The following is a 19,936-nucleotide window of genomic DNA, read 5'->3' on the forward strand; positions in this document are numbered from 1 at the left end:
AGCCCAAAGCATAAAGCACTGAGGCACCATTGTCAAATTTTACAAAATCTTCATTTTTTTCTTTTTATTAATACACAGTGACTGTGTCTGAAACATGTTTTGTAAAATCCCACTTCTCTTTCCAGAATGAATCAGCAGTCACTTGTAATAGAATTGGGAGATAATGCATGACTACACACTACATCAATGGTAATGTAATTGCTTTATGAAAGGAAATGGTAAGACTTTTACCCATTAATACTCAAATTAAAACCAGCATATAGTCACTCCTCGTTGGAAAACATCAGTGGAGGTAAACCAGAAACTAGATTAGAAAAAATTGCATTTGATTATTATAGGGCCTTTAAGGACATTTGTATAAAACACAGTGTGTTTCTAATGTATTTGACAATTGAACTCTCTGGACCCTCAAGGGAGGTATGCATTACAGACATCACAGACAGTCATGAAAGGATGAAATTAGGTAAGGTTTATTTATTTTTATTAAACTACTAAGGTAAATTCTCTATATTTCACATGATGTGTGCTATTTATGTTTTTTTTTTATGTGAAAATGATGAAGGTAATGCCAAGTGGGAAAGAGTCCACGTCAAGTCATTTGAAAGCGGCATTGAGTACAGAAGCGATAAGTATATCAGCTCCAAGCCTTTGGGGAGGACTGAGTCAACAAAAGCACTCTGATAAGTCTGTTGTTTAAAAATGCAGTCCAGAAACCTGGAGAACAAAGATAATGTTCAGTTCTGCATAGATTGAGCTGCCTAAAAACAAACAATGAAAATGTGATTCTGTTCCCTCAGGTTCTAAACAACTATGTCAGGTGGTCACATCCCGTGGTCATGGAAAATATATTTCTGTGTCTTAGAAGAGTCAAAATATTAGCCTGCATCAAGAGGAGAAAAGAACTAAGAAGACTGCTAAAATTACTGGAATAGGCTTAAGAACTGTCCAGGTTATTAAAATCTGGAAGGTGCTGAACCTTCAACCTCTCAGAAGAAATGTGGCCAGAATTAGTTAATGTGCATTGTACACAATACAACATGATTTGGACTAAACAGCTGTGTGACCAGAAGAAACCCACTTGTTATAGTGAGACTATTAAGGAAAAAAGCTTCAATTTGCGGGGAAACATTAAGATTACACAAAGATGTACTGAATGACCAGGTTATCCCATATTCAGACAATACCAAGATTAATCGGGCTCGAATTGTGAAAGAGCATGCGAAATTTTCACACATACAGTAAAATGAAGTCCTGACCTTTAAACCACATTTAAATTTTATGATGTGCTGGAGGACACCCTATGGAGTGAAGACCAACTAGTGTTATCAATAAAAAAAACTATGTGCCAAAAATAAATATTGTATGTATAAGATACACCATGGCGAATGTGCACCATATGAGGGAAATTTAAATATGGTGAATTAAAACCAAAAGTACAGACTAGCAATTAAATAAGAAGAGCTAAGCCTTAAGGTGCACACGCAGAGATTCTGATGAGAATAAATGAGAGCTGAATTCAGGCAGGAGCATTTGGAGAACAAACACTATAAATAAAATATTCATAGACCAGGCTGTTATTATCTATAAAACATAATTACAGTATGTTGGTGGGCTAGGTTTGCTTAACCAGCAAAGTGATTTGGTGTGAATTTTGGTGTGAACTAGAATTAACTAGATTTTTGTTTGAACTCGAGTGAATTTTAGCGACAGTCTACCTTTTGATCCACAATTAGATCAGATCTAGTTTGTTCCCAGAAAAGTTCCTAGGGGATCGAACCGCTGATCTTTCAATCAGTAACTCAGTGCCTTCACCCTTTGAGCTACCACTGCCCCCAATATCTAATAATATATATTTATCAATACCCCATATTTATTGATTGGATAGGTTTTTAGGTTTTAGATTATTAAATGCTGATCTGCTTTTATGCTAATTTATATGGTGGTCAAAAACCTTGAACTTTAATTGTAAATTAACAAGCAGTACAGAAATGTGTTGCAGTAACCGGCAGCAAATCCAACAATTACGACACAGTTTCATATTGTTGACTCAGAAACAGGAATTGAGTCAGACTCACTTAAGACTATACAGCAATAATATGTTGTCAAGTAAGTGTAATGCATCAGTTCTGCCTCTGTGCAAAGCTGCTTTTATCTGCCAACTTTAAAGCAAACATACAGCAAAATGGATGCAAGGTGACAATAAACTTTAATTAAAACAGATAAGAAAAATGCTCATGAGAGGGGTGTATTAAAATGCAGCAATGTATAATATGACACATTAGGTAAATACAAAGCAAGGAAATGGTTCATTTAAGAGAAATAGCCTGTGACACTGGTGACCCAGTACACACATACCTGAACTGGCATGGCCCACAGGTTGGGACACAGGAAGAAAAACCACATCAACTGGTTGGTGTCTATGGCAACAAGGTTGCAGATTTGGCCCACAGTCATCTCTCCCATAGACATGTTTGAGGTGCACAGACGCATGATCTTATTGTAAATCTTTGTCTATTTAAGAAAAGACAACAAAGGCATGAAAGGCAAGTACATTTAGAGCAAATCCAGCCAGTATTATTTATATGAAGTTGGTTACAAAAGAAATGCAGAAAGAATGCATTAAATGTTTATATTGCTACTGTATGTTACATAAAAAGTTCAATGTGTTCACTTCTTTTTATTTGTTATATATATATATATATATATATATATATATATATATATATATATATATATATATATATAGAGAGAGAGAGAGAGAGAGAGAGAGAGAGAGAGAGAGAGATACCTGGATGGCTCCCCTAAGGTTGATGCCAGTTTGTATGGCTGCATAATAGGAGGCTTGTAGAAAAGTCCTTTGCAGAAGCAGAGCAAAGAACAGCAACACAGCCAGTACATAGGCATTAGCGAGAAACTCCTGCGAGGAGATGAAATAGACCCCCAAAAATTGTGTCTGAAACAAGATACAAGAAATACATCTCAGTTTGAGGGCAGCATCAGAGTACTGGTGCCCTTATTTCATCATGTTTTACACAGTAGGAAAGGAATCTTCTGACTCAACACAGATTGAGCGAATCAGTGCCTTGTGGAGAATGCAATGACTGCAATATTTTTTTACTGTTTGTTTGTTTATTTCAGCATATTAAAGGTGTCTTTGAAAGCAAGAAAACTACTCGATAAAAATGAAAAGCCGAATTGGCTGCACCCTTATCTTATACAGTTATTTTGCTGTGGAAATATCAAAGAAGAGAGAGCCTGCAGAAAATATATCACAAGAGACTAAACTCTTATCTATTTTTTTCAAAAGCCAATCTATACATGTGCAAATCACAATTCTGAAAAATCATTTACTTTTTTCATAAGCAGATCTATTTACATGTTAATCCACCTAAGCGCATTCTTCACAAAATCAGGGAAAACAGGCCATTGTCTTTGTGTGTAGGGTGTCTTCTTTAGTGTAAAGCAACTGTTTTAATTGTACATGGCCAAATGCAAAATCCGATCAATTTAGCAAAGTTTCCAATTAAAATAAGACCTTCAGCCTGCAGCCGTAGTCAAACGCACTGAGGAGAGTAAGGTCAACCGCAAAATGGAACAATAGTAGTAACCACAACTGAATAAGAAAATAGAGTTGTTAATAATTCAAACCTGTCCTGTCTCCCTGTGTCTCACCAGACATACTGTATGCATATGAGCAAAAACCCTGACAGGACAATAATCCCCAGAAAATGCAATAATCACATTTTGTGTTTGTTTCCTGTGCTGCATTACTTTAATCGTTCTAGACACGCCAAACCATTTCTGTAATTTTTATAATATAAATTAATCAATTTTCTTTGAGTCTGTGAAAGCCATTACTGAGCAGGCTCCTCATCAAATTAGAAGAGATAACATTTGTCAAGATGTTAAGAGAGATTATTGCTGCGTTAGGTAGATCGCAATATTATATTGAATACATGAATAGGGGAGAAATATGAGAGCCTGCAACCATCCTGTTCATCCAGTAAATATTTGATGAAGATGGATGAGAACCTCATGGCTCTGAAATGCAGAACTTAAGCATCCATATGAGGTGAATAAGAGCAGGTGCAGCAATCTAATCAACCTTGCAAAGACCCTCGCAATGATGGGGGTTGCTTGACCCTGAAGTCAGCACCAGGACAATCAGCAAATAAATTAAAAACAGGTTCTTCTGCAAGAAAATGGCCAATTAGCAGCACTGAAATACACTGATTAATAATGTAAGGATAAGTGTAAGTAAGTGTAATGAACGTTATTGTGAGCCAGTCTGGAGAACATACGTATCATTAAGATGCTCTTACCGGTGCCTGAATGGTGTGGTTCTTTTTGCTGAGGTGGTGCACAATACCCGAGATGCATAATGGCCCTGCAAAGCCCAGCAGGTCAGCCAGGAAACGGAAGGTAATGCTTAGGATCAAGGGCTTCCCAAAAGCCTCACGTAGAGCCCTCCAGATCCACTGAGGTCCCTGTGGCTGGAGACCATCAGGCCTCTTTTACACAAAAAGACAGGGAAAGGAAAATATGACAGGCAATAGGTGCTCCCAGTAGATCTTCTGACAGGACTATAATAAAACTTAAAGACAGTTTGAGCTCTGCCAATTGCAAAAGGAATCTGCAGTTTAAAGTTGTATATAAGTAACACTTGAGGAAGTCATTCTCTGGTAATGCATGGTAACACCAGCATTTCAAGTAATGATATAAAATTCCCAAAATACACCAGATGTGATAAAAACATGTATGGTTCAAAAGATAAGGCTTTTTCTTTTGTATCTAAAGGCTTTTCATTTACAGAAAATCATTACTTATGCATTAATAAAAAAAAAAAAAAATTATATGACTCAACCCTGCTGTCTCATAGAAGTATTAGAGTGCAGTATTGCAATTCAGAAGAATGGTCTTATAATTACATCAAAAATCACTTCACATCAAGATGGTTAAATTAAGCTCTACAATTGAATTAATGATTCTTTTAAAGTATTTCTTTAAGATATTAATTGTATTTAAAATGTTAAAAATCCTTTGATTTAGGTGCTATAGTACCAACACCACACAAATAAGCAAGTTTAATTTCTTCTACAAAGATATTGTTACATCATACATCATACATTTTCTATCATAATTAATTAATGCTCATGAAATCGTGCATGTATAAAAATGATTTTATTGTTTTAACTCACTCACTCACTCATCATCTATACTGCTTAATCCTATATTTAGGGTCGCGGGGGTCCGAAGCTGATCCCAGAAGACTTAGGGCGCAAGTCAGGGTATACAGGGCGCCAATCCATCACAGGGCATACATACATACATACACTTACTTACACACTCATTCTTGCACTAAGGGCAAGTTGGGAGCGCCAATTAGCCTAATCTGCATGTTTTTGGGCTGTGGACGGAAACCAGAGCACCCTAAGGAAACCCACCAAGCACAGGGAGAACATGCAAACTCCATGCACACAGAGACACGGACTGAGTCAGGCTGGGAATCGGACCCTGGGTTGCCAGACGACAGTGCTAACCACTAAGCCAGCGTGCTGTCAATTTTATTATTCTAAATAAAATGAACATAAAAACGAAAGACTTCATTTACAGTATAGAATAAATTAATAAACAAGTTTATTATCTTAGTTGAATCCAGATGTGGCAGGAAAGAGCTACTGTAGAGACATGACTTTCTTCACATTACTCACACAGCATGTGAACACTGATGTATTACCAAAACCACAACATTTATTTACTGTACCTACAGTTCCCTCACACAAAAACATTCACACAGCCCTTCACACAGCCCTTCACATTCCCACAAATAGACAGTGACACCCCACTGAGGGTCAACATGTCATCACATTCACAATGGAACATCCTTGATCTTCCAGCCAACGGAAGGAAGTGTAAGTGGAAAATAAAAACCTTCTACCATGACTCAGGCATGCAGCTTGTAGGTTACAGTGGGATCTCTCAGAACCATCTGAACTCCATTACCACTATTAAATATATACTGAGATACTGAGTGCTCATTCAAGGTCAATCCACATAATAAATCTTTCAATATTATTGACAGAAAAGCTTGTAACAATTGTGTTACCTTTTGAGCTTCAAAAGCTTTGCGCAGATTCAGATAATTAGTGAGTGCCCTCATGGCAATGGGCAGTTTGCCGATGACCTTCAAGTCAATGGGGCGTCTGTGAGCAGAGGTGATAAATGTGTTCATCCACCAGTATGTACCCTTAGACAGAAGATTGACGAATGGCTGAAGGAAACGAACACCCAGGTCCTGCAGGTCTTCCGGAGGCTTTACTTCAGTGGGATGGGCAAAACACACATAGCGCTGCACAGACAAAGATAGAGCACCAGATTTCAGCACAAGAGAAAAAACCTTTTAGAAACAAATATTAAATAAGACACCACATTGTGATTACATTGTGAGAATGGACCGATAGGACACAGTTTTAAAATAATTGACAGGTGAAGTGAATAACATCGATTACTGTATATAATTACAGTGGCATCTGTCAAAGGGTTGGATGTGTTAAACAGCAACTAAACAGTCAGTTCTTGATGCTGATGTAACTTGGTGACAGGCGAATAGTGATGGATAAAAAACAGGGTCAGAGCATCTCTAAAACGGCATCTATAAAATGTCTTGTGGGATGATCCCAGTCTGCAGCTAACTACCAAAAGTGTTCCAAGGAGGGACAACATGTGATCCAGTGACAGGGGCATGGGTGTCCAAGGCTCACAAATGCACATAGTGAAGGTTAGCTTGCCTACTCTAATCCCACAGAAGAGCTGTTGTAGCATGAATTGAGGGAAAAGCCATGCCTATATTGGAAAGGTGTCAAAATACACAATATATTGCAGTGCAGACCGGACACAGTGTCCATGCTGTTTGAAGTTCAATGCAGACAATACCTACAATCGTCACAAAAGCATCAGAACTGGACCATAGAAAATGTGCCCTGGTTCTAATGAATAATGTATTCTTCTTACAATTTTTTTTTTTTTTGGCAGCCGGTGCATTAGATGGCCCCAGGATGTAATTTGGAAAGAAGTCAAGCTGTCAGAGGCAATGTGATGCTCTCAGATATATTCTGTTGGGAAAACTCGGGTCCTGGCACTCATGCGGATGCTAATTTGACACATATCAACTACTTCAAAATTGTTGTAGTCCAAGTACACCCCTTCATGGCAACGGTGTTCCCTAATAGTTGTAGCCACTTTATTCTGCATAATGTACCTGTCACACTTTTGCACAATTGTTTAGGACTGATGTGAGAGCATCACACAGAAATCAAGGTGTTGACTAGGCCTCTAGATCAAAAATGTGTGGAACGTTCCAGATAAACAAGTCCGATTAATAAAGGCCCTCGCTATTGAACTGGCTCTGAACCAGCACTAGCACTAGGCATAAACTAGCACCTGGTTCACTTTGGTGAAGTCCATTCTGTTTGGGTTGCACAAGGGGGACTCGCACAATATTAGGCAGGTGGTTTTATTGTTATATTAATGATGCAATATTAAACAAATCTTTTGGCTTGTATCTCTGCCTCCTTTTTTTATCTTCCAAGAATGTTTGAAGGAATCATAAACGATGTCTATTAAATTAAATATTAATACCATCATCAAATCAAACATAACCATTTTAGAGATAATAAAAACAAGGCACAGATGTTACTATGACATCACAGCAGAGATGCTAGTTTATTTTCCTTGTACAGCTACTAGACAAGCATGCAATACCATTGATAAAAAGACTGATGCACAGAGAAATGAAAGAAACCAGAAGAGGGGAAAAGAAATGATGAATACTGTTATGGAGCCGACAAATACAAACACACAATCCCTCAATGTGTCAGATTTTTTTGTGTGCATCACTAATTTTAGATAGCAGTCAGAGGACAGCAGCATATATAGAAGTAGAAAGTCACCCAATTTTCCAGGTGTGTGCAATTTTGAATTTTTTTATGTGTAAGCTAGCTGGTCAGAATATGACCCATTGAAAACGCACAGGCGCAAATTCCTTATCAGGACCTGCCATTGACAAATATTAGCATATTACAGCCAAGTAATGCTGTTACACATCTAACCCTACCCTTACCACCATTAATACATCCCTAACAAAATTTGCAGCTACACTTTGTATATTTGGGCATTTTGAAACCATGTCATTATTTTGCCTTCAGTTAATATTTTGAACTACTGTACTGATAAGCTGGAAACCATCAACCCAAGCTAGCAGTATTGGTCCAGAGCAGACACAGTTCTGCATCACCTCTGTAATTACTAACAATGACAAATCCTATAATTACATCTACAATGCTGGGATTCGAAGAGAGCGCTTCCAGTGCATCATCAGTGCTAGATGTTATTAGGGGCTTTACTAGAGGGAAAAGCCTCAAGGAGAAGCATTTACTTATCAGTGCAGTGAGTAATCAGCGGGAGGAATCTTGGAGAATCCCGGGAGTTGATGTGGAAAAACTAACAGGATGTTGATAAAAGCTGAAAGGCTAGATTGCGTTCAGAGAGGACACAGATGTACAAGGACTGAGATTTCAGTATAAACACCGACAATGTCCATTTGACTGAAATAAACTTGTGCTTTGAAATATACTCCAGGGAGAGATAAAGAAAATATACACACACACACACACACACACACACACACACACACACACACACACACACACACACACACACACACACACACACACTCTCTCTTTCTCTCTGTGTCTCTGTCTTTATATACATACAGTGGTGTGAAAAACTATTTGCCCCCTTCCTGATTTCTTATTCTTTTGCATGTTTGTCACACTTAAATGTTTCTGCTCATCAAAAACCGTTAACTATTAGTCAAAGATAACATAATTGAACACAAAATGCAGTTTTTAAATGAAGATTATGTTATTAAGGGAGAAAAAAAACTCCAAATCTACATGGCCCTGTGTGAAAAAGTAATTGCCCCCCCTTGTTAAAAAATAACTTAACTGTGGTTTATCACAGTTAAAAGTTCAATTTCTGTAGTCACCCCCAGGCCTGATTACTGCCACACCTGTTTCAATCAAAAAATCACTTAAATAGGAGCTACCTGACACAGAGAAGTAGACCAAAAGCACCTCAAAAGCTAGACATTATGCCAAGATCCAAAGAAATTCAGAAAAAAATGAGAACAAAAGTAATTGAGATCTATCAGGCTAGTAAAGGTTATAAAGCCATTTTCAAAGCCTTGGGACTCCAGCGAACCACAGTGAGAGCCATTATCCACAAATGGCAAAAACATGGAACAGTGGTGAACCTTCCCAGGAGTGGCCGGCCGACCAAAATTACCCCAAGAGCGCAGAGACAACTCATCCGAGAGGCCACAAAAGACCCCAGGACAACGTCTAAAGAACTGCAGGCCTCACTTGCCTCAATTAAGGTCAGTGTTCACGACTCCACCATAAGAAAGAGACTGGGCAAAAACGGCCTGCATGGCAGATTTCCAAGGCAAACCACTTTTAAGCAAAAAGAACATTAAGGCTCGTCTCAATTTTGCTAAAAAAAATCTCAATGATTGCCAAGACTTTTGGGAAAATACCTTGTGGACCGACGAGACAAAAGTTGAACTTTTTGGAAGGTGCGTGTCCCGTTACATCTGGCGTAAAAGTAACACAGCATTTCAGAAAAAGAACACCATACCAACAGTAAAATATGGGGGTGGTAGTGTGATGGTCTGGGGTTGTTTTGCTGCTTCAGGACCTGGAAGGCTTGCTGTGATAGATGGAACCATGAATTCTACTGTCTACCAAAAAATCCTGAAGGAGAATGTCCGGCCATCTGTTCGGCAACTCAAGCTGAAGCGATCTTGGGTGCTGCAGCAGGACAATGACCCAAAACACACCAGCAAATCCACCTCTGAATGGTTGAAGAAAAACAAAATGAAGACTTTGGAGTGGCCTAGTCAAAGTCCTGACCTGAATCCTATTGAGATGTTGTGGCATGACCTTAAAAAGGCGGTTCATGCAAGAAAACCCCCAAATAAAGCTGAATTACAACAATTCTGCAAAGACGAGTGGGCCAAAATTCCTCCAGAGCGCTGTAAAAGACTCGTTGCAAGTTATCGCAAGCGCTTGATTGCAGTTATTGCTGCTAAGGGTGGCCCAATCAGTTATTAGGTTCAGGGGGCAATTACTTTTTCACACAGGGCCATGTAAGTTTGGATTTTTTTTCTCCCTAAATAATAAAAACCATCATTTAAAAACTGCATTTTGTGTTTACTTGTGTTATCTTTGACTAATAGTTAAATGTGTTTGATGATCAGAAACATTTAAGTGTGACAAACATGCAAAAGAATAAGAAATCAGGAAGGGGGCAAATAGTTTTTCACACCACTGTATACCCATATATGTAGATACAGTACACTCTCATGCATAAAAGTGTAAGCACACATACAGTATACAAAACAAGTGCTTATTTCGTCCTTTAGTTATAGCATTTTCCTGAAGCACCTTTTCTCATAATTTCATTAGGAGTTCAGAGGATTAATTGCATCATATATCACACAAGAATCAGTTCTACAGTTTAATCTAATGAAGAAAAAAAAGAGCTGATAGTAGAGTCATCAAATTTGGGCATTATATCTGGTTTCATATTCAATACCACAAATATAGGCTTTGCTTAAAAAAAAAAGATAGATGCTCTCCCTGTCAGGGATGGTTCCAACAAACCAAACCCCATTAGGGTCTTGGAACTCAAATATTTGTAAAAATATGCACATTTTTTCCATTACTTTCACTGTGATCACTGAATGATTCATGGTAGGTAATGATATGCTATAAATAAGAAAATGAATAATAAGCTATAATGCTGATGAGTTTAAACCCACTGACCCCATCTTCAAATATACTGTAGTACAAATATTCTGCCAAGCACAATTTCCGAACAAAATGCTAAACCGGTGAATAACTAGTACCAATACTAGTATTATTAACAACTATAATAAAAAAATGTATAATTACACCTATCAGATATACTAAATGGGGACGCAGGTTTGTAAGAGCCACACTTTACTATGGTGGTCAATAAATCTTCACAGCCAAGGGTGGCTGAGATGAATGAATTACCAGTGCTTTAGAAGCAATAAATAATGAAGTAAAAAAAAAAAAACTCCATCCTTATTACTATAACAAGTGCCTTGATGCTTTTTTTAACATTTGCAAAACCAATAAAAGGAATATTGGCCATAAAACAACATGATAATTACACACTCACGCCCTCATTTACACACTAACCTAATCAGCACACACCTAAGACAGGAATTGAATGCTTTATCTTGTGGATGGCAAGGCTTCAGTGCTAACCACTATGCAACCATACTGACAGCTCAACTATCATCATCATCATCATCATCATCTCTTGGTGATTTTCTTTCTTCTTTCACAAATGTATCATTGTTTAATACACAAAGCAACCCACTGCTTCAATACTCTGCTTAATAATTTGTAGTGAATTTCTTTTAACTCATCCGTTCAATATCATGACCAAGCCAATACTACTCGCAACGACTTCTTTACCAGCATACACAAATAGCATGCCACTTACCCGCCCCAGTATAACGTTGATTTCCACAGCCAGCAGCAAGCCGTAGAGCAGGACGAGGAGCCCAGTCAAGCAATAACGCAACTGTCTCATACCGATGCCATGTTCTGTGTACTTGGCAAACTTGATGGTTTTGGTGATAAATGCCAAGATCCAATAAATAAGCAATGCTGTGAACAGATTAAGCCATAAAGAATAATAATATATTTTGAAACACTAGTGATATTCTGTCTGATGAGGATCACATGTTTCTCATCTGCTTTATAGCATTACAGTCATGATATAAAGCACGTAGGCCAACATGCACTATATACACACTGTAATAATTTACTGATAACTGTTGAACATACAATATCGGCTCAAATAAATAATAGGGCATTTGCACAGATAACACATAGCATGTAGATGATCTAGAACTGTTAAAGGATCGGATCACATAGATACAGAAAAAATATATATATATAAAGAATGAAAAAACATTATTTAATGCTAATGTACTCTATTTTATCTAATGTTCCTTATTATCTATTATGCTCATAGACATGCTACACTGTGTATCTGCTCTAAGGTGGTAGATTTTTCTATCACTAGCTATTGTTGTCATTTTAACAGCCCCTATTCACAGAGAAATAATTTCAACATATTGCTTTTTATACAGCCATTAATACCCCTTATAAGTGTACAATCTCTTGTCATTTACAGCATAAGATGTCATTGCTTGCTCTGTTACAGAGCCCTGGCCAAAAGTGTTAATAATGAGTAGGTCAATACTTATGTCCCATATGGTCAAGCAAATAGCCTCTTCAATTAACGAGCATAGGAAAAGACCGTAGTGAAAAGTAAGTTTTTTTATTCCATTGTGTGTTTTTGTGATGCCCGATGTGAGAAAATCATGCACCTAGCAACAGCTTGGGAAAATTCGAGGTCTCTATGTTGTGGTAGTAGATTATAGAAGTGATAGCAGCCATGAACGCCAGGGATGCAGGCATGTAGAGATGTAGATGAAGAGATTGTGTAAACCTGTGACAAAAAGAGAAAAAGAAAAATAGACACACATACTGTACAGGACGGGGTTAAAACAGCTCACACCACATCACTGTAGAATTCCTGATTCTGATTGGTCAGAGGGCATCAATTTATTTTCTACTGTAGGTCAGTACTTCTGAATTCAACTCAAATCATACATTTATATTAATGCGCTTCTTCTCTGTAGTTTCTATAGTAACAGTTAAATCACAAAGGACTTGTATGGCTGACAATTTCTGAAAGCTGGTTTTTAAATAAATAAATATATGTATTTGAACATGTGCATAATTTCATGGATTGGCATTTCACAGTATAATCTCCTTTACTAGATTGAAAACACTGTTGCTAAAGAGCTTCAACTCAATTAATTTAAAGTGGTGCATAGGGATTATCCTGAAGAGACAAAACATTCAATATTGTTCAATCAGGTCAATAGATTATTCCTAGAGATATCCTTACAGATTGATGCAAAATTTTTAAAGTTCAGGAGTTAAAACCCACCCATCAGAGACAATGCCCTCTGCGATCTCACACACCAGCACAAACAGAAGGATGAAAGTGAGAATCCAGCGCAGGTTGTGTCCAGGAAAATGAAGCCACGTACTGTGATGGATGTGAACCTTTGAGCTCTGGCTGCCCCAACCTATGAAAAAATAAACTGGGCATTGATTCCGTGCTGGTGTAGCTTTTTACAATTTGCAGTCTTTCCAGCGGATTAACACCAGGCTTACACAGACATAAGGGACCAACATCTGTCACTTAGCTAAATCACATTCATCGAAATCCTGAAGAAGAAAGCTTTATTGCTCAATGTGTTTTGGCTGCTGACTCGCTCGGTAACAATTAAATAAAGCGCCAAAGCTTTGCTCTAGTGCCAAGGCCACTTACCTGCCAATATATTATGGAAATTGGAAGGCTTTGGCATTTCCAGGTGAAAAGATGAGTTTAATGCTAGAAAGAGTAATTCACTGCCTACTGAACAGCTCCATCTTGCACCTCTGTGTAACTAAAACTCATCTTTCTGATGCTTCTTCTGCCATCTCAGCTCATCTCATTACCATCTGGTCTCAAAAACTCAGAATTAATTATTTGTTAATGGGAAAAATTACTGTAGATAGCTTGTAATACATTGACATAGGAAACCTAGTCTGGCTGAGTTGTGGCATTGTTGTCTGAAGATCTGATAGCTTTAAAGATTTTTGTGAATGTAAGACACAAGATTAGTGTGATGCTTTAATGCTATGCCATGTCTGCTGTGGTTAAGAGCAAGACTGTAACATAGTCCCACACACTAATGCATTCACCTTATGTCCTATAAATTCTGGTTTGAGACTATTTTGGGCTTATCTAGGGTAAATTTAGACAAAAATACTTTGACATTTCTTTTACCTTTGGCCTACATAGCGCTTTATGTGTTTTAATTGTGAAAACATTTATACCACGCCTTTGTCCAAACAGCAAAAAAAAAAAAAAAAAAATCATTACTGCATTACAAAAATATATGTACACCAGAAGGTTGACTGAAGGTTGCTGAGAATTTTTCTGTGGCACTTACCAATGAAGAGGATGGGGAATGTGATGAAGAGTAGAAAGACATGGGGCACCACAGTGAGGGCATCGAGAAAGCATCCATTGTTGAGCACACCATGGTCCACATTGTAGGCGACGGAGTTGTTCTCGTTGCCACAGAAAGACAGGGACATGGTGGAGCCTGGGCTCTGCAAGAACAGCAGAGGGAAGAGAGGGAGAGGAAAACCAGAGGGAGAGGGGGAGGAGGAAAGGAGAGGTGCTCAGGAGGTGTCGAATCTTATCCGTAGCCAGTTACATCCTTGCTGCAGGTAGAGCGCAGAAAGCAGGTAAGTTCAAGTTCTGCATGCACATACAGTCGTGTCTGCATCGGATTTCCCCAGCATCTGCGCAGCTCAAATACATCCCTTTAATAACAGCTCAAGAAGAGTATAAAAAAAATAGATGCCCGTATACACTTGCTGAAGAGGACAAAGAAATGTTCCAGCTCCTTTCAATTAGAGCTCATAGCTGACCTTGTGAGGATATCTGTGCTGTGTGCCTGAAAGTGTGTGCATCTGTCTGTGCTCACATGACAAGGAATGGTTAGAAGGAGGGAGGGAGAGAGTGGAAGAGCAAGAGCGAAAGACAAGAGAGAGAGGAGGGAGAGAGAGAGAAAAAGAGAGAGGGGGAGAGAGGGAGCGAGAGCTGAAGGAGAGGGGGAGGGAGAGCACGTAGCACCAGCATCATAAAACAGTTCACACATCATGAGCTACGTGTCAGGCATGATGAATCAACCAAGATTGTCAATTTGTATAGAACACCTTTTAATAAAAAATCTTCGCTGCAAATTAAACAAGAATTTAACAATATAGCTCTGAAACCTTCTTAAGCTGGGTAAGAAGCAGACAGAATGCATGCATCATAGAAGATCCACACTAACAGCCTTCAAATGATTGATCCATATAATTTCATAATGCATAATTTCCTATAACTTCATAATGTATTTTGTATAATTTCATGATGCATATTTTGACATAATGCATTTCAATATTAAGCCTAGACTGATACAGTATATAACAACATGTAAATTGCCTAATTTTATAGTAATTTTATATAGAATTAACCAAATTTATTCAAATTTACAATACATTACTACAGTCTTTACCTAACCTGATTACCTGATCCATGCAGAAATCAGTACGCAGACATCCATATTCACCTTTGTCCTTCCTGTCACTTCCTGTCCTGTACCTAAAATCCACCCATGGGAGCCATTGTTCCTACAAAGACACGCTGACACGACTAACTATCAGGCAGCTCCATAAGTAAAAGGATTGGGTGGATAGATGGTGGGTGTCTGGTAATGCACACATACACAAACACAAACACACACACACACACACACACACATACACAAACACAAACACACACACACACACACACACACACACATACAGTGTACTGTGTTTAGGATGACTCATTCAGTGAATGAATGGCATTTGCTGCTAACGTCGCTATATTTATCTTATAACGCAACACTTCTACGATCCCTAGCACAGACTGAGAATGACTGAGTGGCATAGTCTGAACATCTCCCTGTAGCCTACATTTTTAAGAGACTGACCTTGTTTTATGGTATCAGGTCTATTTCATGTTACAAGAACTCATTTCAACAACACATAGTGTTTCAAGGATTTAACAGTGAATGAAATCTCAGGTTAAATGCAGCTTCAAGGGTATTTATAACGTTGTTTAGTAAATAATATATGAATCACTCCCTCTCTCTTAAAGGGTATGAAATAAAATAAAAAGCCGGAAGTTTCAGAGCCAAGTAATACTTTGTATAACAACGGTCACCTATTTCTTGTCATGGTTAACAATTTTACACAAAGCTTGAAAGCTTTTAATCATTTGCAGTCTCTATTTTTTTTATTACACGTAACATTACAATTAATTAAAGTTATCAATGGAGTCAGTGATTGTAAGACAAGAGCATTTTTTAAATAACATTTGTTAAAGTTCTTCTCACATTGTAATAGCTGTGAGTAAAATAGCTGTTAGAGAGAACAGCCAGGCCTCTGTGCTGTCCCAGTCTGTTTGTTGTTGTTAATCTTTCAGCTACTCATGTTGAGGGGTCGCCCATCTCATCCACACACAACTTGGCACAGGTTTTACAGATGCCCTTCTTGATGCAACTCTGCCATTTTATCCGAGCTTGGGACCTCCAATGGATCCAATGAGAAACCCACCACTGAGCCACTAATGCCCGTTTGCCCCAGGCTGTTTGCCCAGGAGAAAAGCAAGTAATGCAGACAAGCACGTGACTGTACTATTTCACTTTAATTATCTACCCTGTAGCATGTTATTTTCACACCATTATGCTGCTCTGAGATTAACAGTGCATCTCCTCATGTTGATTTTCGTAGCTAACTGAAATCACGTAGTAATCCGTAGACTACAGCATTGGTTATGCCACAAGCATTTTAATATAATGTTGGCAACTATCCAATACACCACACCACAACAGCAACAACAGCAAGAAAAATGTTCTTTTTAAAAGCCTTACTGGAAGGAAATATGCTACTAAAAACTCTCAGAAGGATAAACCAGTGGTTCTCTACTGTGGTCCTGGAGGACCACCTGCCATGCTCTTTCTTGTGTTTTCCCTGATCTAACACACCCACTGCAGGTGGTCTTCCAGGCTCAGAGTTTAGAACCACTGGGATAAACAAAAAACACTTAAGGCAGCAGTTCTCAACCCTGGTCCTTGGGGAGCCCTAAAACACTAAAATGTGCAGAGCAGGAGGTTCTCCAAGACTAGCTTTGGAAAACTCTGATTTAAGGGTTACAAAAAGCAAGGTTTCCTTTTTTTATGTTAACCAATATTTCCTGTTTTACTCTTATGTACACTCACTCACTCATTCTTTATACCAATGATTCTGTTCAGGGTCACAGGAAGCCTGAAGTCTATCCCGGGGTCCTCGGTACACAAGGTGGGGTACACCCAGGATGGGGTGCCAATCCATAACAGGGCCCAAAATCCCACACTCACTTACATACTGCGGGCAATATTAGCAAGATGTTGGACTATGGTACCTAAAGGAAATCAACCAGGCAGGGAAGAACATGCAAACTCCACACACACAGACCTGAGGTGGCAATCGAACCTCAACCCTGGAGGTGCAAGGCCACCGTGCTAACTTCCTAAGTACTGTAGCTTGTTAATTTTTCTTGGTCATCAGGCTAAGCACGCCCTCAGACAATTTTCACATATTTAATTGAACTATATTCTTCTTCATAATGCCCTTGTGACTGAATTAATGTCGCAATAACAGAAAGTCAAAGCAAACAAGCAGCCAAACTGAACAGGCAACTCAGTCTTTTTGTGCAAAGCTATAAAAAAAAAAAACAGAGCATGCAGTCTTTGCCTTTGATTTCTTTTACATATTAAACAATATTCCAAATGTCCCAAATATTCCAAGTGTCAGTGTGAGGTGCACAATGACCTCTATGCCATCCCAGCAGGAACTTTATTGGTCTGCAGAGGGAACTTGAGGTCAGAGGTTAAGAATGACTATGAGTCATTTATAAACTCGGAAAGCAGCTGGAGCATCCTTGAGATCTGACACACTATCTGTATCTACTTTTGTGCTCGTCTGTTGTGGACTTCACTCTGGGTTTCTCTCTGTCACACATACTCAAGCACTGTAATGAGGAATGGCGAGGAAAGCAACACCGTGGGGGTGTGAAGAATTGATTACCTGATCTGACAGAGCATCATGGCTCCCTTTCCTTGATCACTCATCCATACAGTATGGCTACAGCTTCACAAATAAATACAGATCATTTCAGAGGATTTCACAGGATCAGGCAAGTTAAAACAATGAAATCACTAAAATTACAGTACAACACTAAACCAGGACTAAAAAGTGCAGGACGGAAAAAGACTTTAATTATCATCGGATACCAGAAAGGACATGCCACTGTTTTGTTATTGAGCAGATCTCTCACTCCAGGCATATCTTCAGCAGTCTCAATTGTAAGTAAACTAAATGAGGCAAATGTGGCATGTAAATGTATTCAGTAAAGGGAGTGTACCTCACAAATTGCTCTGACACTTAACGGTTTGGCTTCATCGTAAACATAATATGTTATATTGATTTCTCACAAACAGATAATTACGGTATCATAAATCTAGATATATATTGTTTTAACAGCATACATACCTGCCTGTAGCGCGGAATCATCATAACAATAGTGCTCCACGTTTAATCCAGAATGGGTTTAAAAGCCGAAGTGTAAAAAGTGTGTAAAGACGCACAGCTTAACTACATAATGTCAGTCAGATCTGTTGTTCCTTCCTTAACCACTGGAAAGGTGAGCAGCACTGAAATAATGGATGAGGAGCAGATTTACTCTGACATATGGCCAGTGTTTGTTCAGGCTGGATCTGGCCATGGTGCTGAAAAAAAGAAAAGCTCATGAATAAACTCATGAGGCAGGAAGTTACAGGTTAGTGTTGCAGTAACCCACAGCACAAGGTGTTACACTGAACTGTAACTGTGGTGTTGCTCCTGGCTCTCTCTCTCATTAAAACACATGGAAATGTTTCATGTGTACTTCTGATTAATAACTTGCTTCTTTCATGTATTCTTGCTGACATTTCTGATAATACATCACACTGCACCAGTATTTCTCATTTCCCACCTTTTTAGATATACATACAAATTGTTTTATTGTTTTTATTTATTTATTTATTTTTAATATTTACTGGTCCAACGTGTCGCACTATATTCTCACTCTCTTGCTGTTTTAACAGTGTTATCTTATTGTCGGATTTCAGATAGCAGTGACCAGGTGACCGCTGTACCTGGTGTTTTCACCACGAGCATTTTCAACGCAATTTTCCACGAATGGTGAGAAAAACACGCGTGTTCACATTTTTTGTGAGTGAGCGGCATAACAACGTTTAAAACATAACGACAAATATCTCTGGCGCCCTCTAGTGGCTAACTTTGGGCAGTTTGGACCCAGTGCCATGTTCATTTTTTTAATATATATATATTTTTTAAATATAAATATCTTTTATAATCTTAACAGTTCCATTAACAATAATCTCTCACCCTACAAATTCCTATATAAAAATCCAGAAAAAACGTTGAATGTATTAATTATTTATCCTAGCTTCACACACACACACACACACACACAATTCACTGAGAAACCCAAGAAGGATACCATGGGAAAACTTTTCTATTCCGATATATTTCCCTTTATGACTAAATCGGTTCTATATATTTGAAATTCCAAAATATTTCCTAACACAGTCATTACAGATACTAAAGGTAACACAAAACAAGAAGCATTGCAAAATACCACGATAACACTGATGAGTCAATCAATGTAAACTTCCTCAGACCCATATGCAAATCCAGTTCAAAAGCCTTAGTGCTTACTTTTTAATTAAGGGTTGAGTTGATTGACAATCCTGAAAGATGCACAAAATGCTTCTCCATCGTTTTACAGCCCTGCATTGATCTAAACCTTTAATAGACCTCAAAGGAAGCATTTCTTTCTATAGTAAGAGCTACAGTACATTCCAGCATGTATTCCATGTTTAATTCAGTCTGAATATTCAGATATGGTGCAGATCATCCCACATGCCACAAATTAAGATAAGATAATTAAGATTATTCAGCCTCCATCAAGCTGGTAGTTTCTTGTATAGGTAGCCATGCTCTCAGATGATTTCCTTTAACTAGACTTCTCAATGCATCAAAGGCAACCATAACACCTAGACATATTT

The 19,936-nt window shown here is 38.3% G+C and overlaps 1 protein-coding gene across 2 annotated transcripts in view; it reads right to left on the minus strand.

Annotated features, from left to right (window-relative positions):
* abcc8 (ATP-binding cassette, sub-family C (CFTR/MRP), member 8) overlaps nucleotides 1–15,340 on the minus strand; it is a 49,262-nt gene extending 33,922 nt beyond the window's left edge. For both annotated transcript variants that reach the window (XM_053476871.1, XM_053476864.1), the window contains exons 1-9: nucleotides 15,309–15,340; nucleotides 14,177–14,339; nucleotides 13,123–13,264; nucleotides 12,494–12,615; nucleotides 11,599–11,765; nucleotides 6,107–6,349; nucleotides 4,323–4,511; nucleotides 2,789–2,953; nucleotides 2,356–2,511 (exon numbers count right to left, since the gene is read on the minus strand). In XM_053476871.1, the coding sequence (XP_053332846.1) occupies nucleotides 2,356–2,511; nucleotides 2,789–2,953; nucleotides 4,323–4,511; nucleotides 6,107–6,349; nucleotides 11,599–11,765; nucleotides 12,494–12,615; nucleotides 13,123–13,264; nucleotides 14,177–14,339; nucleotides 15,309–15,317 (1,356 nt within the window). In that variant the 5' untranslated portion in view covers nucleotides 15,318–15,340. The remainder of the gene's footprint in view (nucleotides 1–2,355; nucleotides 2,512–2,788; nucleotides 2,954–4,322; nucleotides 4,512–6,106; nucleotides 6,350–11,598; nucleotides 11,766–12,493; nucleotides 12,616–13,122; nucleotides 13,265–14,176; nucleotides 14,340–15,308) is intronic.
* Between the last annotated feature and the right edge of the window lie 4,596 nt (nucleotides 15,341–19,936).

The sequence above is a fragment of the Clarias gariepinus genome, chromosome 2, assembly GCF_024256425.1.
Source record: "Clarias gariepinus isolate MV-2021 ecotype Netherlands chromosome 2, CGAR_prim_01v2, whole genome shotgun sequence".
Taxonomy (NCBI): Eukaryota; Metazoa; Chordata; class Actinopteri; order Siluriformes; family Clariidae; genus Clarias; species Clarias gariepinus.